The 23,115-nt window shown below is 41.0% G+C and overlaps 1 protein-coding gene across 1 annotated transcript in view; it reads right to left on the bottom strand.

The window, feature by feature from the left end:
- The window catches only part of itgbl1 (integrin, beta-like 1), a 115,299-nt gene that overhangs the window by 30,580 nt on the left and 61,604 nt on the right, over positions 1 to 23,115 (bottom strand). Inside the window, exon 8 of the mRNA XM_036958515.1 lies at positions 11,819 to 11,935. Within this exon, the coding sequence (XP_036814410.1) occupies positions 11,819 to 11,935 (117 nt within the window). The remainder of the gene's footprint in view (positions 1 to 11,818; positions 11,936 to 23,115) is intronic.

Raw genomic sequence — 23,115 nt, 5'->3', positions numbered from 1 at the left:
GGGGGTTCAGGATGCAACTGAACCGGTACCCCCTGTATATAGGGGGTTCAGGATGCAACTGAACCGGTACCCCCTGTATATAGGGGGTTCAGGATGCAACTGAACCGGTACCCCCTGTATATAGGGGGTTCAGGATGCAACTGAACCGGTACCCCCTGTATATAGGGGGTTCAGGATGCAACTGAACCGGTACCCCCTGTATATAGGGGGTTCAGGATGCAACTGAACCGGTACCCCCTGTATATAGGGGGTTCAGGATGCAACTGAACCGGTACCCCCTGTATATAGGGGGTTCAGGATGCAACTGAACCGGTACCCCCTATATATAGCCTCGCTACTGTTATTTTACTGCTGCTCTTTAATGATTTGTTATTTGTTATTTCAATGTTTTACTTATCACTTATTTTTCTTAAAACTGCATTGTTGGGGGCTTGTAAGTAAGCATTTCACTGTTGTATTTGGCGCATGTGACAAATACAATTTCATTTGATTTGATGTGGGTGCATGCTTCTGTGTGTGTGTGTGTCTGTGTATGAGCGACCGTCTGTGTGTGTGTGTGTGTGTGTGTGTCTGTGTATGAGCGACCGTCTGTGTGTGTGTGTGTGTGTGTGTCTGTGTATGAGCGACCGTCTGTGTGTGTGACCTATGTATGTTTCATTGTCCTCTACAGCAGGGATCATCAACTAGATTCAGCCGCAGGACGATTTTTTCTGGAGCGGATGGTCAGGGAGCAGGAACATAAATTGCAAATCATTTGTAGGCTGCAAATTGACCAGAAGAAGGCCAAACCGATGTAATATTTGACAAAAATATAATCATTTCAAAACCTGCTTGCATTTGAATACATTCAAATACAGTCAATCTCTCTATTATGTGTGTGAATACTTTGGAACATATTTCCTAAATTTCAATCACTCGAAGCTGATTTGCTGGTGTTTTTACAGACTTTTATGTCCAACCATAAACATAAAAAATTAAAAACATTTTTTAACATAATTTGTTTTTATTTCCTCAGAAAACTTGGGGATGGGAAGACCAAGTCAGTTGCACACTAAATGCATTTAGCCTAAATGTATCTTCCTCATTTAACCCAACCCCACTGAATCAGAGAGGTGCGGGGGGCTGCCTTAATCGACGACCACGGCGCCTGGGGAGCAGTTGTTGTTGGGGGTTAACTGCCTTGCTCAATGGCAGAACGGCTGATTTTTGCAGCTTGCCGGTTCGAGGATTCGAACCAGTGACCTTTCGGCTACTGGCCTAAGACTCTTAATTAACTGCTAAGCAAATAAAATCTGTGGACCGCCAGTTGGGGAACAGAGACATGCTACTCTAGGCCGACCGAGTGGCGCAGTGATCCAAGGCACTGCATCGCAGTGCTATCTGTGCCACTAGAGATTCTGGGTTTCAGTCAAGGCTCTGTCGCAGCTGGCTGCAACCACTAGAGATTTTGGGTTCGAGTCCAGGCTGGCAGCTGGCTGCGACCGGGAGACCCATGGGGTGGTGCACAATTGGCCCAGTGTCGTCCGAGTTAGGGGAGGGTTTGGCTGGCAGGGATGTCCTTGTCCCATTGTGCACTAGTGACTCCGGTGGTGCAGGGCACACTGACATGGTCGCCAGGTGTATGGTGTTTCCTCTGACACATTAGTGCTTCTGGGTTAAGTGGACATTGTGTCAAGAAGCATTGCGGCTTGGTTGGGTTGTGTTTCAGAGGATGCACGGTTCTCAACCTTCACCTCTCCCGAGTCCCTACCGGAGTTGCTGCGATGAGACAAGACTGTAACTACCAATTGGATACATGAAATTGTGGAGAATTAAAAAAAAAATCTAAACTACACTTATGTCTGTGTTGACATCAAAAAGTAAAAAGTTGAGATGGGAATATACGTGCATAAGTGTAAATCTTAATTATTGTATATCCATGTACTTTAATGTGTATGTTGACATGCCCAGCCAGGTCACACGTGATACAAGTCAGTATTTGACGTCCATACATGTCTTAGAACATCAGGAGATGACATGGAAACCGGCCTCTCGAAGCAACAGTGAGCGCTGTCGCCTTATACACTTGAGTCTACTGTTCAAAGCCTTGACTGAAGGCTATGATTAGTTGGTCATTCAAATCAGGTCTGGTAGGGTTTGGCTTGAGCAAAACATGTAATCTACACTATGGCAATATATTGTCACACTGGTAATTTATACTTGAATAACTTTTTAAAAAATGTATTCATATAAAGTATTCATTTGTTTTTATATACCTGTGTCCATATTGTCCATGAGTTTCTAGCGGATAGACAATATGTTTCAAGAGAAAATAGCCTTATAAAAAAGCATCTAACCAAAAATATCATTATTTTCACAACTGCCACCAGTTTGGTGATAAAAACTTAACAACAAATACTTATTGACATTGTAAAATGAATAAAAGTGTGTAAAAAATATATCAAGGATATTTCATGCTGAAACCCTTATATTTAACACCATTGGTTCTCACTAAGTTGATGGTTTATATTTAAGATGATGTTTTACAGCTTTGTCATTCTTTTTTTCTTTTTTTCTTCCAAAGTTACCTGTAATATACCCCTACTCAGACCTCACCACCACCCCATCCCTCTGTCCTTCCCTCTCACTGGCTCTTTCTCCATCACTCTTTCCCTTTCCTTCTCTATCTCCCTCCCTCTTTCTCTTCCCAATCCTCTCTCTCTCATTCTCTCTCCCCCTACCTCTGTGCCATGGCAGCAGCAACAGGAAATGTCAATTCCAATCCAGCCTCTAATTCCGAGACGACTCCAGTTAAGCATCACACAGCCATTTACGGTGGCGTGTCTAAATGCACAAATTATGAGCAAAAACTTCCCAAGACTAGAACGTAGAAACTTCAAAGGCTTCCAGAACAATTCAGATATTCAGAGTGTTTTTTTCTGGGAAATCAAAGGAGATAGGAATGATAAAATTGCATTGCTTTATAATCAGTCCTCTTGACCTGGCTGTTTATTTAGTCTGTGTGTGTGTGTGTGCATGTGCGTGCATGCTTACATGTGTGCGTGCAAACGTGTGTGTATGTCATGGTCTGTTTATGTGTGAGTGTGTATGCCTGTAGGTATGTGTGTGTGTGCAAGCATGCATGTGTGTGTGTGTGCATAAGGTTGTTATGGTAACCGTAGACAAGATGGTGCCGGCAGAGATGGTCACCTCGCTTCAGGTCCTTAGGATTTTTTTTATTTTCGCTACACTTGCATTAACATCTGCTAACCATGTGTATGTGATCAATAACATTTGATTTGATTTGTATTACCACCACACCAGCGGTCACGATTCATGACCGCAGTCAAATTCCACTTCTCCAAGCTCTAATGCTGCTGATGGTCATTAGTAGCATACCAAACTTGCTAACTGCCTGGCACTCAGCACTCTCTTGTCCCTCTAATCACTCTGACATAAATACAAAAACCATTACAAATCAAATCAAACACTTCATGAGAGCCCATTAGCTCATGTTGCACAACATTACTGTTGCCTATGCAATTGCATGAGAAAACAGAGTTTTGATGGCCTCTATTAAAAAGAGGAGGTCCATCAGCTGTTTATAGTCTAGGCCTACTACATTTATTTATCAACTTTCCTAATATTAAGCACATTGCATCTCTTTACAACATTAAAAAGGACTGTATAGCCTACCTGGCTGGCAAGAAAATGAACCACGAGAAAAGCGTCCTCCATTTACTATTTAAGTGCTCAGATGACATGTATTTTTTCCCCAGGCGGTCCATTCTAAATCAAAACTAATTTCACACAAATATTATTTAGTATATGTAAAGTCAACATTCAATTAATAAGGTTAGTATCACACACCTCATGTAGCCTAGCCCATAGTCCTATATGTTTTAATAAGGTTAGTATCACACCTCATGTAGCCTAGTCATTAGTCCTATAAGGTTAGTCACACACCTCATGTAGACTAGCTCATAGTCCTATATGGTTAGTATCACACCTCATGTATCCTAGCCCATAGTCCTATATGTTTTAATAAGGTTAGTATCACACCTCATGTAGTCTAGCCCATAGTTCTATAAGGTTAGTCACACACCTCATGTAGTCTAGTCCATAGTCCTATATGTTTTAATAAGGTTAGTCACACACCTCATGTAGCCTAGCCCATAGTCCTATATGTTTTAATAAGGTTAGTATCACACCTCATGTATCCTAGCCCATAGTCCTATGTGTTTTAGTAAGGGTAGTATCACACACCGCATGTAGTCTAGCCCATAGTCCTATACGCTTTAATAAGGTTAGTATCACACCTCATGTATCCTAGTCCATAGTCCTATAAGTTTAGTATCACACCTCATGTATCCTAGCCCATAGTCCTATATGTTTTAATGAGGTTAGTATCACACCTCATGTAGTCTAGCCCATAGTCCTATAAGGTTAGTATCACACCTCATGTATCCTAGCCCATAGTCTATAAGGTTAGTATCACACCTCATGTAGTCTAGCCCATAGTCCTATAAGGTTAGTCACACCTCATGTAGCCTAGCCCATAGTCCTATATGTTTTAATAAGGTTAGTATCACACCTCATGTATCCTAGCCCATAGTCCTATGTGTTTTAGTAAGGGTAGTATCACACACCACATGTAGTCTAGCCCATAGTCCTATACGCTTTAATAAGGTTAGTATCACACCTCATGTATCCTAGTCCATAGTCATATAAGGTTAGTATCACACCTCATGTATGCTAGTCCATAGTCCTATAAGTTTAGTATCACACCTCATGTATCCTAGCCCATAGTCCTATATGTTTTAATAAGGTTAGTATCACACCTCATGTAGTCTAGCCCATAGTCCTATAAGGTTAGTATCACACCTCATGTATCCTAGCCCATAGTCTATAAGGTTAGTATCACACCTCATGTAGTCTAGCCCATAGTCCTATAAGGTTAGCATCACACCTCATGTAGCCTAGCCCATAGTCCTATATGTTTTAATAAGGTTAGTATCACACCTCATGTAGCCTAGCCCATAGTCCTATAAGGTTAGTATCACACCCCATGTATCCTAGCCCATAGTCCTATATGTTTTAATAAGGTTAGTATCACACCTCATGTATCCTAGCCCATAGTCCTATATGTTTTAATAAGGTTAGTGTCAGACCTCATGTATCCTAGCCCATAGTCCTATATGTTTTAATATGGTTAGTATCACACCTCATGTAGCCTAGCCCATGTCCTATATGTTTTATTAAGGTTTGTATCACAAGTAAAGTGTCCAATACACTGGTGTAGATTCTAATTGGCATACATAGGAGGCGTGTGAGTTTCAAGTTTGGGGAAGGTAATATTCACCATAAAAATGCACCTTTGTAAGAAAGCAATACATGCATAATGCCATTCCCGGTCACTATTGAGAACAGTGTGTTCCCACTAATTGATTACATTTTGGAACATTCGCGGGTATAGCCTACTGCCGCGTGCACATTGCTGCATTCATTAACATTTTAAGCTAAATGTTCCCGATCTGTTGCATCAGCCTCATTGCGTTTTAAACGTTATTTTACTGCAAGTGGTTGTATTAATTAGGGATCTATCACATCCCACAACTATCCCAGAGTATGTTTGGAATATGTATTTCTTGCACCTATAGAATAGGTCAACTTTTGTACTATGGGGGATAGTACACTGAACAAAAATATAAACGCAACACGTAAAGTGTTGGTCCCATGTTTCATGAACTGAAATAAAAGATCCCAGATAACAGTTTATTTCTCAAATGTTGGGAACAAATTTGTTTACAGCCCTGTTAGTGAGCATTTCTCCTTTGCCAAGATAATCCATCCACCTGACAGGTGTGGCATATCAGAACCTTTTGCTGGGGATAATTAAAGGACACGCTAAAATGTGCAGTTTTGTCACACAACACAATGCCACAGATGTCTAACATTTTGAGGAAGTGTGCAATTGGCATGCTGACTGCAGGAATGTCCACCAGAGCTGTTGCCAGATAATTGAATGTTCATTTCTCTACTATAAGTCACCTCCAACGTTGTTTTAGAGTATGTAGCAGTACGTTCAACCGGTCCCACAACCGCAGACCATGGCGTCATGTATGGCGTCGTGTGCGTGAACGGTTTGCTGATGTCAACGTTGTGAACAGAGTGCCCCATGGTTGCGTTTGGGTTATGGTATGGGCAGGTTTAAGCTACGGGCAATAAACACAATTACATTTTATCCGTGGCAATTTGGATGCACAGAAATACAGTGTTGAGAGCCTGAGGCCCATTGTGAGGCCCATTTATTTTAAGGTATCTCTGACTAACATGCATTTCTGTATTCCCAGTCATATGAAATCCATAGATTAGGGCCTAATGAATTTATTTCAATTGATTTCCTCATACGAACTGTAACAGCTTTTGCTGTTCGTTAGGCCTACTCATCTTGTTGGCTGATGAATGTGCGTCTCGGAATTCGATAAAAGGGACGCGCACAGTTGTGTCCCCAATGAGTCGGTCTTCACTTATAGCCTACTTGTTAGCTGAAATGACTGTGAGAAGGACCGGATCATGTGACGGCATTGGCTAATAAGAATTTAGATATCTGTGAGAGCCATGGGAGTGAGAGGTGCTTCGGAGTACGGAAGCCGGGAGAGGGGAATTATTATTATATTTCCTCCCAAGGGCACAATGGCTACTTTAGCTTCAAAAGGCATGGATTTTATAGTTGAAGCCTGGTGAGAATATTATCAAGTGCTTGTCAAATTGTGAATGAGAGACTGATGAAGTGTGTGCAGCATGCACAAGAAACATATCAGAGCTCATGCCTTTCATGCAACTTTTTTCAAATCATCGTTGGAGTTTCATCATGCAGCCTTAGAATATATTAAAAATCTAAATATATAATCTAACTTTGGTTCACAACTAAAGTTGCATAAAAAACTCTAAATTAAGCATATAGCAAGACATGTTTCTTTGTTAATCCCTCAACACAGAATAGCCGCATGTGCGCAATTCCTTGGAAATTGTTTGGAGAAAGTATCCTTTCTATTTTATTCAGCTATGTTCAATTGTATTCCTCATACTATAAAATAATTTTAAATAATGCCACGGAATTCTAAGCAAATCTTGTCGAAATGAATTAGTGTATTCCACAGCCATATAACATAGCCATATCAGGGCCTAACATAAGGACAACTATTCTGTTCATCTGAAATAGACTACATTTTATTCACATCATGTTGCTTTATACCTGTCTAAAATAAATAATGGTGTAGGCTATATTGAATGGATTAATTCAACTGTTTTAAATGTACATGTTCCAAAGGTCTGCATCAGTTGCTTGTAGGCTGTGTGTCTAAACCAGTGTAAAACAGTTTAGACAGAGTGTCGGGATTAAACATAATCGGAATTGTAGTGCACTCGAGCAGGGTTTACCAAACTTTTTCACTTGCAGCAAATGCTAAACGTGTTTATGTTAATCAACGGTAAATCACCGTGAGACTGGCAGTTATTTGCTTGACAATCACCGGCTGACAACATTTCATGACCGCCACAGCACTATGGGTGCATGCATGTGTTTGTGTTTGTGTTTGTGAGTGGCTATAATCAGTCTGTAATCAGTTCGCGAGCGCCTTTCTTTTCATGCATAAGTCTATATAAAACACTTAATATCATTAACAGAACTGGAGAACCCGTTTAAAGAACCCGTTTAAAGATGTTATTTTTTGAATGGTTTTCCCCGATTGCTCCTCCTTCTTGTGCCCAGTTGATAATCACCCTGATAATTACCTCAAAACTGAACGTAAAACCATACTGAAATGTCACACATATAACAACAGATTAAATGAATGAAGTAAAATATGGTAGCGGAGAAAAGGGGGAGAATGGGTGAGTTGATGACCAAGGGAAAGCAGACGATGCATATTAAACAAGCCTGGTCGGCACAACGAACAAAGCGAGACGGGAGCTCCCTCCATCTGCGCAAAATAAGGCAACTGCACAGCAGCTGTACTCCATAACGTGCTGAAGAATGACAAGACAACACTCACATGATACCAGTGTTGGGAACTATTCATTTAACTACATTTTGCACTAGCTTGGTGGTAGTTGAACGACATTCAGATCTATGTAGTGTTTTCAGTAGTTCATTATTTTTCTGCCATCAGTAGTTAACTACTGGAACTACACACTACTTTTTTTTTTTTATAAAATAATATATGGGCAATAATCAGACCTGCCTAATTCTGAACTTGAAACATAATTTTTGTGTTTAATAGGCTAAATAACTCATTCTGTTAACATATGACCCCAAAGTGATTTGTTCTTTCAATTTGTAGTCTGTGACATTTCAGATGACAATATTTCACAAAGTAGTTTGGATGTAGTGAACTACTTTTTCAAAGTAACTTTTGTTAATAAACTGTATTTTTCTGAAGGTTAGCTTTAGCGTAGCTTAACTTCTTCCATTGTGAAGTAATTGGTAGTAGCTTGGTAAACTATTTGTTCAGAGTGCTGTAGCTTCCCCAGTACTGCACTTTACCAATGCAAGGCAAAGGTTTGCGTCATGTGCATCGTGCATCCGACAACAAAGAGAAAACCAGAGACTATTACTTACTACAACTGAACAAGGTATGTCAACATTACATAATATGTATTGCCATATATATAGATAAACTTATGCAATGCATTATGCTCTTCTGAATGGGAAAAGAATCCTAACATGTTCTACTTTCTTCTATTCCATAGGTCAGTGTGGATGTTTTTGGATCAGATGGCACGGTTGTACTCTGTGAAAGGAGGAACTTGCCGCTGGCCTATCGCTGTGTTCTACAACACGCTTGACTTGGCTGCTATCAATGGACACTTGTTGTTCAAGCCGTGCGTGAACAACACCATTAGCAGAAGACACTTCATCATGAGTCTGGCACACGGGCTACCTGAGAGATATATGAGGACCAAGGCAGCAGCAAAGATTCCACACCAGCCATTGCTCGAGCAAAATCGCGCACAGCTCCCAGCCAGGAGAAACTGCCAGGTGGGCAGATGAACTCACAACCAAACCTACAACACCTGCTTCAGCTGCAATCGACTTGTTTGTGGGAAGTGTTGCAAGCAATTGCAAGTGACAAAGCTTTTTTGTCGACTGTTAGGACAAGGGATAACAGCTAAATGAGATCCAACTGATGCCATTGCGTGAAGATGCACACCATACTGTAAGCAAGAGCGAGGCCACAAATAAAGTGTCCAATAACTGACAATGGTGGACTACTTTTTACTGCAGTCATATCGATACATTCATTATAATGCGATTATTGCTTTTGTGCTGATTTTCACTATTCACAAGTACACTTGGTGCTAATACTGATGTTTAGGCAACTGATATCTTCTACATTTTACCGCGTCTTACTGACCATGACTCTTGGTGGGTATTTTTACTTGTTTTGTCGTGTTCCAGTGTTCCAAGGCACATGTTTTTTGTATCATAGTCGTAACAAAGGCACTCCACCAATGAAATAGATTTTACACTTCAAATTCTGTGGTTTTTAGTGGTTATTCGTCTTTACATATCATAAACTAATGAAAATGTTATGTTCTTTCAAAAATATACAATGGCAAGAAAAAGTATGTGAACCCTTTGGAAATATCTGGATTTTTGCATAAATTGGACATCAAATTTGATCTGATCTTCGTCTAGCTCACAACAATAGACGAACACAGTCTGCTTAAACTAATAACGCACAAACAATTATACGTTTTCATGTCGTTATTGAACACACAGTGTAAGCATTGGATTTAATAACAAGTTGACCCTCCTTCAGCAGCAATAACCTCAACCAATCATTTTCTGGAGTTGCAGATCAGACCTGCACAACAGTCAGGATGAATTCTGGACCATTCCTCTTTGCAAAACTGTTTCCGTTCAGCAATATTCTTGGGATGTCTGGTGTCAACTGCTCTCTTGAGGTCATGACACAGCATCTCAATCGGGTTGAGGTCAGGATTCTGACTGGGCCACTCCAGAAGGTCAGGATTCTGACTGGGCCACTCCAGAAGGTCAGGACTCTGACTGGGCCACTCCAGAAGGTCAGGACTCTGACTGGGCCACTCCAGAAGGCGTATTTTCTTCTGTTGAAGACATTCTGTTGTTGATTTACTTCTGTGTTTTTGGCCATTGTCCTGTTGCATCACCCAACTTCTGTTACACTTCAATTGGCGGACAGATAGCCTAACACTCTCCTGCAAAATGTCTTGATGAACTTGGGAATTCATTTTTCTGTCGATGATAGCAAGCTGTCCAGGCCCTGAGGCAGCAAAGCAGCCCCAAACCATGATGCTCCCTCCACCATAGTTTACAGTTGGGATAAGGATTTGATGTTGGTGTGCTGTGCCTTTTTTTCTCCACACATAGTGTTGTGTGTTCCTTCGAAAAAACTGAACTGTAGTTTCATCTGTCCACAGAATATTTTACCAGTAGGCTGTGGAACATCCAAGTGCACTTATGCAAACTTCTGACGTGTAGCCATGTTTTTTTTGTACAGCAGTGGCTTCTTCCATGGTGTGCTACCATGAACACCGTTCTTGATAAGTGTTTTACGTATCGTAGACTAGTCAGCAGAGATGTTAGCATGTTCCAGAGATTTCTGTGTGTGTGTGTGTGTACCCTCACCTCCACATATCTCCCCGCTGACGCTAGGATTCTTCTCAACCTCATTGAGCATTCTGTGCTGTGCTCTTGCAGTCATCTTTGCAGGAAGGCTACTCCAAGGGAGAGTAGCAACAGTGCTGAACTTTATACATATATAGACAATTTCTCTTACCGTGGACTGATAAACATCAAGGCTTTTAGAGATACTTTTGTAACCCTTTTCAGCTTTATGGAAGTAAACAATTCTTAATCTTAGGTCTTCTGTGATATTTTTTGTTTGAGGCATGGTTCACATTAGCCAATGATTCTTGTGAACAGCAAACTCAGATTTTGTGTTTTTAATAGGGCAAGGCAGCTCTAACCAACATCTCCAATCTCGTCTCATTGATTGGACTCCAGCTTAGTTGACTCCTGACTCCAATTAGCTTTTGGAGAAGTCATTAGCCTAGAGGTTCACATACTTTTTCCCAACCTACACTGTGAATGTAGACAAGAAAAATACAATAATTTGTGTGTTATTAGTTTAAGCACACTATGTTTGTCTATTGTTGTGACTTAGACGAATATCAGATCAAATTTCAGGTCATTCCAAAGGGTTCACATACTTTTTCTTACCACTGTATATGTTTATATTATAATATTACCTTCATAAACACAACAAACGGTTATCTTTCCGATAACATATATAAAACATATTTATTTGACTGTTAGAATGGCTTTTCTAATGTTAAGAAGGACAGCATGATTGCATCCTCTTAGCAACGTTGTTGACATCAGGCTAATGCCATGTTGAATCGATCCCCTCGCTCCCTCCTCCTGCGAGCGCATAGACCACCTTAGTTAAACACTCCTCATGGTAGCTTTAGCAGATATGACTGGCTCAAAGGCCCTGTTCTAATCTTTCATTGGCGGTTGACATTTCTCATTGAGAGAAAGAGAGAGAGGTTTGTATGTGGTATCAGGAAGTATCAGCTAATCACTCAGCTATTCAAGAGGCACACACATGCAACTTCCACGACTATGTACAATGGACCATACTCAATTACACATACGTGTATAACACCCCTGCCTTATCGAGATAATCTCTGTGGTTGTCATGGCTGCCTGCGCCTGAGAGGGTTGTGTGTGTGTGTGTGTGTGTGTGTGTGTGTGTGTGTGTGTGTGTGTGTGTGTGTGTACCCTCACCTCCACATATCTCCCCGCTGATGTCCTCACACTGGCGGTCATCACACTCACAGTTCCTCCCATGCACACGAGTGTCCCCTGGGGGATGGCAGGTACACTGGCCACATTGACACAGACCTGGAACACAGGTAGTACACACAGGTAAGAATACAGGTGTAAAGGTGGCAGTGTTATTCTCATTTAACAACATTATGACAGGCGACTAAATTGTAAAATACATTTTTTCAACAACAATTATCAGAAAATGTTTATTTGCCATCGCTCATGTTGTATTGTTAAAGGTAGATTCAGTGAAGTGACATCCTCAAATACAGAAGGGTGAGGTCCTTCTTACAGAACATATAACAACAACCACTAGTTGAGGTAAGGGAATCTTCAGGTATCGGCAGCCAAATGCACCTAATATTGGCTCTTTAAGTATGTGCATACTGTACCTAAGGGAGAAATATATTCTTCCAAATGAGGTTGTAAATTGGTCAGTTTTAGGAGATTGAATTCTAGTCTGCTTTCAATTGCTTTTTAATGACCATTGAATCATTCATGTAACAACAATTACATTACACTGAAACATAATATGACAACATTTTGAGGGTAAAGAGAAATAATCTGTTTTACAGTTTCTATCACTTAACGAAACGGGGAGGGACTACTTGCACAATAAAACTATCATTTTCGTGGCACAACGTTTTCCTTTGCAAAACATTTTACTCCGGTATGCTATGATGTGCATTCATAAATACACCCAGAAGGCTTTACAAGGAGGAGAGTGAAAACGGCAACAGAGACAATCCCAGTACAAAGTGCTGTCTAACCAAAGCAACTGCCAAAGCAAACGGAGAGTTGTCATAACTGCAGGTTTCAGAGATTGCGGAGTGTATTGCCCTTTTAATTGTGTCGCCATCCGTTAGCTGTCAGTCAAACTGCGCAAAAGTGAAACCAAAACTATCCTCAACGGTTAAATTTAGACATTCATTCGTAGGTTTTGGTAAAAATGTAAGCATTAGGGCTGAAGGTCCAATGCAGCCGTTTCTATCTCGATATCAAATAATATCTGAGTAACAACGGAGTACCTTACTGTGATTGTTTTGCTGGTCTGAGTGGGGAGGGGGTAACTAAAAACTCGCTGTTATTGGCAGAGTTGAAAAATCTCTTTCTAATTGGTCTATTAATATAGAGTTGACAGCAGTTTTGCACTGGTTTTCTATGGCTATTAAAATTAGAATGGGCCATACAAGCGACTTAGAGCTTGGTATGATCGTCGGTGCCAGGCGCGTTGGATCCAGTGGCTGTCTTGTGGGCCAAAACAGCTCGTTGATGGGAAAGGTTGAGGGAGAATGGCAAGAATTGTGCAAGCTAACAGGCGGAAGGCAAACAGACAAGTAACGGGCATCTCGGAACTCACAACTCGTTAATCTTTGTCACGGATGGGCTATTGCAGCAGACGACCACACCGGGTTCCACTCCTATTAGCTAAAAAGACGAAGAATCGGCTCCAGTGGGCACCCGATCACCAGCACTGGACAATTGTGAAGTGGAAAAACATTGCCTGGAACATGACAGCGAGTTCAGTATATTTGAGTGGAATGTGCAGTCCCCAGACCTCAACCCAATAGAGCATCTTTTGGATGAGATGGAACCGGCTGTTTTTAGCATTAATGTGCCGCAGTCCAATCTGCAGCAACTGCTTGATGCCATTGCATCAGCATGGACCAACATCCCTGTGGAACGTTTCTGACACCTTGTAACCAGGCCTGAAGAATTCAGGCTGTTCTAGAGGTAAAGGTGGCTCCGACCTGCTCCTAGAATGGCGGACCTAATAAACTAATAAAGTGTATATAAAACAAGGCACTTAATCCTAATTGCTCCTGAAAATTGCTCTGGATAAGATTTTCTGCTAATGACTGTGTGTGTTCAGTTAGCCTAGTGGTTAAGGGTGGCAGGTAGCCTAGCTGTTAATGCATCTCTAGGGGCGCTATTTCATTTTTGGATAAAAAACGTTCCCGTGTTAAGCGCGATATTTTGTCATGAAAAGATGCTCGACTATGCATATTCTTGACAGTTTTGGAAAGAAAACACTCTGAAGTTTCAGAATCTGCAAAGATTTTGTCTGTAAGTGCCCCAGAACTCATTCTACAGGCGAAACCAAGATGATACGTCAAATACGTCAAACAGGAAATGAGCAGAATTTCTGAAGCTCTGTTTTCTAATGTCTCCTTATATGGCTGTGAATGCGACAGGAATAAGCTTAGACCTTCTGCCGTTTCCCCAAGATGTCGGCAGCATTGTGACGTATTTGTAGGCATATCATTGGAATATTGACCATAAGAGACTACATTTTCCAAGTGTCCGCCTGGTGTCCTGCGTCGAAACTGGTGCGCAAAGCCATGTGCAAGTATTTTTCCATTTGTTTGAGAGGGGAAACCATGCTTCCACGAACGATATATCATCGAAGAGATATGTGAAAAACACCTTGAGGATTGATTCTAAACAACGTTTGCCATGTTTTCAGTCGATATTATGGAGTTAATTTGGAAAAAAGTTCGCGTTTTGAGGACTGAATTTTCAGGGTTTTTTGGTAGCCAAATGTGATGTACAAAACGGAGCTATTTCTAATACACAAAGAATATTTTTGGAAAAACTGAGCATCTGCTATCTAACTGAGAGTCTCCTCATTGAAAACATCTGAAGTTCTTCAAAGGTAAATTATTTTATTTGAAGGCTTTTATGTTTTTGTTGAAATGTTGCGTGCTGGATGCTAACGCTAATGCTAACGCTAAATGCTACGCTAGCTAGCTACTTTTACACAAATGATTGTTTTCCTATGGTTGAGAAGCATATTTTGAAAATCTGAGATGACAGTGTTGTTTACAAAAGGCTAAGCTTGAGAGATGGCATATTTATTTCATTTCATTTGCGATTTTCATGAATAGTTAACGTTGCGTTATGGTAATGAGCTTGAGTCTGTATTCACGATCCCGGATCCGGGATGGGGAGATCAGAAAGGTTAAGAGCATTGGACCAGAAGCAGAAAGGTTGTAGGTCTTAATCCCAAAGCTGAATAGGTGAAAAATATGTTGATGTGCCATTGTGCAAGGCACTTAACCTGTATAAAAGCATCTGCTAAATTACCAAAATGTGTTCCACTAGAGTTTGGGATGTGTCCATCTCTCTGTTACCAATAAAATGAATAGTGTATGCAGGAGAGGCATGTGTATGCATCCAAGTTCCATTCTTCAAAATAGACATGTTGTTAGGTGCATGGGCAAGGCTTACTTGCAGGTAAAGAGAAGCTAGAAGTGACAATTCCACTTCCAGCTAGTGCCAAATGTCAATTACATACCAGTAGTACTGTAGAATCTTACAGTGCCTTGCGAAAGTATTCGGCCCCCTTGAACTTTGCGACCTTTTGCCACATTTCAGGCTTCAAACATAAAGATATAAAACTGTATTTTTTTGTGAAGAATCAACAACAAGTGGGACACAATCAGCAACAGGAAATGTGGATTATAGGGGTTTTACGAAAATCAAGTCTACATTTTCAAAGTGGAAATCACAAACTTTTACAAGCCTTTTTAAACCTTAAATACACTTAAGTTTGTCGTTTTCTGCTTTGCATGAAAGTTTTTCTGCGTCACGGTGATTAAATGAAGATCTGTAGCAAAAAAAAAATTAAATCCACGAGAGTAAAAATGACATTTATGAACAAAGCGTGACATATTTTCACTGCCAATTAGCGTTTTTACCAGCCTAACCGGCTGTTGTTGTGTGGACAACTTCCTGAATTATGATTGGTTCTCGTTTGCAAAGTTGACAACAATAACAAACATATCAGCAATAGAAAACTTCTTCACGTCGTTGCAACTGATGTTTTTTGGATTCTAAGAAGCAGGAAAAAGCCATTTTAGCCAATTCTAAGCAGTGTCCTTCAAAAAAACATGAAGAAATCACATGTATGGATGAAATGCTACATGTTTCTCCTTTAAAGCAACTATCTTAACAAATACCGTTAGAAGTTGGTAGGTCAGTGAAGTGTGAATAGGTGTGAAAATAGTCAATGAACTTGCTTTGAATTGGCAGTTTAATATGTACTGTATTATTTGACATAGAATCAGTCCTGTCTTGAAATGACCAACAGGTGTCATCTGACGCACGCACGCGCACACACACACACACACACACACACACACACACACACACACACACACACACACACACACACACACACACACACACACACACACACACACACACACACACACACACACACACACACACACACACCACTCTGTAATTAGACAGAGTAACCTGGAGGCAGTGGCCTGTCTGACAACCTCTCCAGTCATCCTCACTGGCCTCATACACCCCTGTCTTATCAATTATGTCTGTGGTCATCATGGTTACCTGCGCCTGGGAGGGGTGTGTCTGATTTGTGTGTGTCAATTGTTTACCCTCTACACTAACCAACTTTTCAAGGATTTGTTGTCTTCCTGAGTGTGTGTTTGTGTGTGTTTATGTGTGTGTGTACATAACACCTTCACTACAGCAACAAGTGAATGGGGGGCAGTCGAACTCAGTTTGCCCCTGTTTGACGATGCAGTGGACAGACCAGTGAAGCCTAAACATAGTCAATCGCCCACAGGCACTCTACATCACACAACACAGATATCAACTGTGACACTAAGGAGCCAGAGTGGACCCAAGTGCAAACCAGCTCCATGGTTTGTCAGTGGACTTAAACACAGAAAACTATTCAAAATAACCACAAATTACAAACAACAACAATAGAAATACCCAGCTGACAAAACCAGTTGTAATAACGTCATATCAACCCATTTCTGGTTTCAATGACATTCTAATGATGTTATGATGATGTCGTAATGACAGCAGCCAGTTTCACCTACTGAGAGGCTCATTATCTTGTCACAGTCACAGCATCAACTATCTTCCGACTTCAGAGCTGAAATAGGTTAAAACCAGGTTAGCTGCCTCCAAATCTCCAACGATTAAAAATTCTCTTAAATCTTTCTTTCATGCCGTATTGTGACAGGCCTATAGCCGACTTCACACAAAACATGACAAATCCTGTGAAATCGTCCTCGGTGCCACATCACAGTGGTCCTGTGGTGCGAATGGGAAACAAGTCGGACTAAAGTATTCCATTAACGCCCCCACCTCCTATCTGCCACGTAGGACCTTCCTCACATCAAGCCTCAAACGTCAAGCTTTCTTCAGACAGCTTGAAAACTTTTCTCACTCTCCCGTCTTCCCAAACTTTGCAATGCTAGGGAAATCTGACTTGTAAATAGGCCTACTTGGCGGGAGGAGGGGTGGGGGGTATCTCTCGCTCTCTCTGCTCGCCAAGCAGAAACAGAGGCCCACTCTCTCGCTGTGTGTGTTTGTGTGAGCCGGATCATTTTTTTTACCCCTGGTGTGTGTGGTGAAACATAAAGCCACTATGAAAAACACAACAATAAAAAATACAGAAAAAAATAGAGAATGAGTCCAGATGTTAACAATGGGATCCCAGGGACCCTGAAGAGAAACTCCTTGTTTGTCAAGATCTGAGTAATGTCAAAAACAGAATAAATACTGCAGTGTGTGTTGAACTGAGAGAAATAAGAATATAAGAGAGAGATTGAAAGAGAGACTTAGAGTTGAGTAAGAGGTGTTGACCCTGCAACTGTGTCTTAGACTAGTTCACAAATGTTCCTGACTGTGATTGACCATGTGTTTCAGCACCATCTGTGAGCACTGTGTCCTTTCAAGGTATGGAAGCATTGATGGTACAAAAGCAAGGGCTGACTGGGACAAGAGTTAGGTCTTGGCATTTTATCCACACCAAACCATATCACTGCACGCATAGCCAACTCACCTTTTTGTGTGCCTCCCAGTTGTGCTGTCTACCTGTCTCAGCATATTCTCCCATGTCACTCTGTGCTTCTTCTTGTTAGGCCTAACTGAATTATAAGGATGGTGGAGATGTTGATTTAATATAGAACGACAATAGCGTAGTGATAAGTTTATGTTATGCCTACTTATCAGCAGCAAATAGCTTGGAGTGGTGGCTACACGGCTGAAAATGGTGAGAACAGTACATTGCCGGGTTACTACTGGCGTGTAAAGTGCTCGGGAGCTGAACCCTGAATAATCAACCGTTGAGACCAAAAGACGTGAGACCGTGGTTCACGCGTTGAAATGGTTGAAACTACCAAACCAGCTGACGTGAAGTGCGAGCTAAACATTACAAATGGTTGTTACTCTGAAACTCTCAATCTCTACACGAGAAGATAAACTCACTAGACCTTAGCATTACCAGTCTGCAGCTGGCATGTAAAGTAGTCTTGAACTTTGACTAAAGACATTAGATGGAAAGGAGAATCCCATCTCAGACAACTGTTGGTGCATCTGAAGTATCTGTTCTGACCAACACTTCACTACCAGAGAAGCTCTACAAAGAAGAAGAACATTGTGCCCTCTGGTGGACAACCAGAGCCTTACACCCATCCAGCTCCTTCCTCATAGCAGGATCGATTGGTTTCAGAGGGACGACGGACAAAGACATCTACACGTAAATACATTGCATTTATTACCAAAATGCGCGGTGGTTTGTGAGCAAAGTATTATTATTATTTTGAAGGTACCTTCTAAATGTATCCAAGTGTTGTCTCTCTTTGTCTCTCCCTCTCTTTACCTACCCCTCATTCTCCATGTGTGTAACAAGCTGTCATATCTTGTCAGTCCACTAGGGACTTTTATCTCATGTAAGTGTGTATGTGTATTCTGTGTTATTATTTAGTTAGTTAGTAAATAAATAATTAAATCAATTTGTGTATAACCAAATAATCAGAAAAGCTTGGGTTGTTTAGGATTCAAGAGTTCTACGAAGTTCAGAATGAGACTGATATGAGGTAATAATTAATAAGTGACTGTTATTGAAATAAGAAATATCTATATATCTTTAGAGTTTAATTCAGGAGATAGTAATTTGTTAAACAACTTTTCCCGTGGTGCCCCAAATTCCTAATTAGTTAACTGTTACATGACTAATTTAATGGAGTAACAATTAAACATAGTTAGTTGATAAGATAAATAACAGTCATCACATTAATGCAAGTCACGTCAGGACAATATCCTTGATTCTATCCAGTGTAGCAAACGATACCAGCCCACTGAATGAATGACAAATGGATGGGCAATAATTGTGCAAATTACTTCAAAATAGTATTTAAATGAACTGAAATGATGAAGAGGTTGATTTAATTTAGAACAACAATAGTGTAATGATGAGTTTGTGTTACTTTGTAAAAAGAAGCTGTTACGGGACTGTTTTATTTACTGTAACTCCATTACAAACATGCTATGTGTTGCATTGTGTCTTTGGAATAATACTGAACAAACGATGCCAGTCAGCCTGCACAGCCAGCCCATCAAAACACACCTATGCAATAACAAAACGAATTCCACACATAATATAAACAAGATTAAATTGACAATAATGAAATATTAGGCCTATCAGTTCTCAAATTGTACATGAAGAGATGGGCGCATCCTCATTCAGAGCCAATTTCGTGGTATCCAATTGGTAGTTACAATCTTGTGTCATCGCTGCAACACCTGTATGGACTCGGGAGAGGCGAAGGTCCGCCAAAACACAGCCACAGCCACAGCCACACTGCCTGCTTAACCCAGAAGCCAGCCATACCTTTGTGTCAGAAAAAACACTGGCGACCGTGTAGGTGCCTGGCCCGCCACAGGAGTCGCTAGAGCACAATGGGACAAGGACATTCCTGCCAGCCAAACCCTCCCCTAACCCAGATGACGCTGGGCCAATGGTGCACTGCCCCGTGGGTCTCCCGGTCTCTGACAGCTGTGACAAGAGCATGGACTCGAACCAGGATCTCTAGTGGCACAGCTAGCACCGCGATGGAGTGCCTTAGACCACTGTACCACTCGGGAGGCTCTGTGATTTCTATATAGTATCTGAAAGAGCTAATTCTGCAGTTTCGATGACACTTAACTTTGTCAAATAAAGCTTAAAATTCAAGAAGTGTAGCTCTTTTTCCAAATTTCATTTTTTCTCTCCAAAATATCTGTGCTGTCCATGCATTCAGCACATGACCACTCACGCTGCAGCATTCCTCTGGCGAATTAGCAAAAACTAGTAACATAATAAACTTAAAATGAAAATATGCTATTCTGTCATTCAAAGGATAAATGGGCAATAGATAGAAACTGATAATAGTGCATGTGACTTCAGTTAAGTTTTGGTTAGCCACCTATGTCAAAACCAAGTACTTGCTCAGTGGCTTTCCGCATCCGGGGAAAGACGAAACCAGGCCAGCAGGTGAGCGACTTTCTGAGGCTGTGGTTTTGAGACTTGTGGAGCCTTACATGGGAAATGCAAATGCAGAAATGTGACCATGGACAACTTTTTCACATCAATTTCCCTGCCAGACAAGTTGATTGCGAAGATGACATGCCTGCTCGGAACAGTGAACAAACTACTGCTGCCCTCTGCGCTAAACAACATACTGTACCAGCGGAGAAATTCTAAATAAGAGTGTTTGCATCCTCAGCACCATGCATCCCACTGGATCTGAGTTTCGTGAGAACCACATGAACGCCAAGAAAGAAGCTACAGCCGCCAAGCAGGCTGCCAAGGCGACAGGTCCTGCTCTCCGTCTTCCCCAAGCACCACAGCTTCCACTCGGGAAAAATAAGACACAATGTCAATTTGGCAGGTGCACACGAAACAAGACCCATGACAACTAAGTGCATTGCAACCGATTTGTTTGTGGGGATGCTCACGCAAAGCCCAGAAGCTATCTGCTGATTGTGGACCCTAAGCATAAAGAGAAGACACAATTGACTCATGAGTAAAGGCATGGGTATAATACAGTGTGCGATTCAATCAACAAATGACTGTTTTTATATCTTGAAAATATTTCCATAAATATTTCTTTATGCAATTATTACTTTACAATTGTTCAAGCACTGTTGTGTTTGTTTAGGAATACATCAAATAATTTAAACTACGCACCTGGCTGGTTATATTATTATTATTATTATTATTCTCATCTTTTTTGTCTGCTTTGTCAAAATAAATGACTATAACTCTATTACTAATCAAATCTAGAAATAAAAGTTGATCAAATGAATTACACTGTAATGTTTTTATTGTAAAGGCAACAAAAATATATTATTCAAAACATATCCTTGACTCTATCTAAACAAATAACTATTGTTGTTATTTCTTTAAATTGATATATTTCCATGAATATTTCTTCATGCGATTAATCCTTTACAATAATAGTTCATGCACTATCAAGCCTTTTATTTATCAAGCGTGTTTGCGCACCTTGCAGGTTGACATGCATCTGATGCAGATGCTAAAGGAGACGCCCGGCCACGTTCTTTAGCGGGTTCTTACATGCTGAAAGACCAGGCGGTTCTAGTGTTAAGCCATTATAAAAGCCAAGCTAATGTCTTATGGGGATCTTTCTAAGTTTATAAGCACCCTTTTTATTTTTTACCATCCATGATCTTGGCTGTCTAACTGAGAGTCGGAGCAGGTATCTTTACCGATGTTTGACTTTGAATGTGAGTTTGCGTGTCTGTATTTTGATGTGTGCGTTAATTTTGACCAGCTCACCCAACAAAAAATGTCCAGCCCATCTGCCATTTGCCAGACGCCAAATCCGTAGACCTATGATGTAAGGACCTGCTATTGTATTTCTGCACTGCTAAAAGTCATACAGAACCTGCTCTATTTTCTGTATAAGTACATGATAACATACTGTAGTTCGCCCTTAACTTGATTTTCAGCCACATACCCTTTAATGGCCTTTCAGGAGGTCAAAAACTCATTCTGATTGGCTGGGCTTGGCTCCCCAGTGGGTGGGCCTATGCACTCCTACGCCCACCCATGGCTGCACCACTGCCCAGTCATGTGAAATCCATGGATTAGGGCCTAATTTATTTATTTAACTGGACTAATTTCCTGATATGAATTGTTGAAACTGTTGCATGTTGCGTTTGTATTTTTGTTCACTATACATTTACCCCAATCCTGACACTTTTACATGGCATCCTCTTCTCCTCAACTTTAAATTCACACAATCAGTGCCCCCCCTCCGCTCTTCCCTAGTAGGAAGCTGGTGGAGGTAAACACACAGACGGTCTGTCTCTCACCTGGCATTTCCACGCCTAGCACTCACAACCCTTCAATCAACACAGAGGAGGGAAAAGGTCAGTGAGGAGAGAGAGAGAGAGAGAGAGAGAGAGAGAGAGAGAGAGAGAAATTATTGGTTAATCACTCAGCCATTCAAGACACACACACACACACATGCAACTTCTAATGCTTTACCCAATTTGCCAATGAAACACATAAACTCCATACACATACATATAGGCATACATGTTTGCACACACACACACACACACACGCACACACACACACTGGCTCCTACCTCTCTGTCCATGCTAGGCTTGGAAGGGCCAGGTGAGTGACAGACTGTCTTTTTTTTGTTTTGTTTTGTTTTAGGGGTGCGACTGCGTATATACTGAGTATTACGCAAGGTAACATTGAGATCCTCAGTTAGGTGATTAACCGGTTTTTGTATGTCCTTGGGTAGGTGGAAGGAGCGTGGAAGAGCATCTAGGAATCCAAGATTTTATAGCACAGCTTTCAATCATCCTTGGTTGGGGTCTGAGCAGATTATTTGTTGTGATTGCAAACATAATAAATCATAGTCTAGGATTATGAGGAAAAACATTTAGATCCACAAAGTTTATTCCACAGGACAAAACTATATCCAGGGTATGACTGTGACAATGAGTACGTCCGGAGACATATTGGACAAAACCCCCTTTTGGAGTGGGTCTGTGGACTTGAATTGAAGTCACTAAAAATGTGAATATTTCTACAAGGTCCGATGGGAATTCAGGAAACTCCGTGAGGAATGCCGTATAAGGCCTAGGAGGCCTGTAAACAGTAGCTATAAAAAGTGATTGAGTAGGCTGCATAGAATTCATGACTAGAAGCTCACACAACAAAAATGCTGTCATTTTTGGGAGGTAAATTTAAATTTGCTGTTGTAAATGTCAGCAACACCTCCACCTTTGCAGGATACACGGAAGATATGGTCAATAGTGTAACCAGGAGGAGAGGCCTCATTTAACATAGTCAATTCATCAGGCTTGAGACAAATTTCAGTCAGGCCAACCAGATCAAGATTATGATCAGTGAATAGTTCATTGACTTCCTTGGAAGTGAGGGATCTAACATTAAGTAGCCC

Source organism: Oncorhynchus mykiss, chromosome 22, assembly GCF_013265735.2.
Source record: "Oncorhynchus mykiss isolate Arlee chromosome 22, USDA_OmykA_1.1, whole genome shotgun sequence".
Taxonomy (NCBI): domain Eukaryota; kingdom Metazoa; phylum Chordata; class Actinopteri; order Salmoniformes; family Salmonidae; genus Oncorhynchus; species Oncorhynchus mykiss.
The sequence above is the reverse complement of the archived record's forward strand: the minus strand, read 5'-3'. Positions and strand labels throughout refer to the sequence as shown.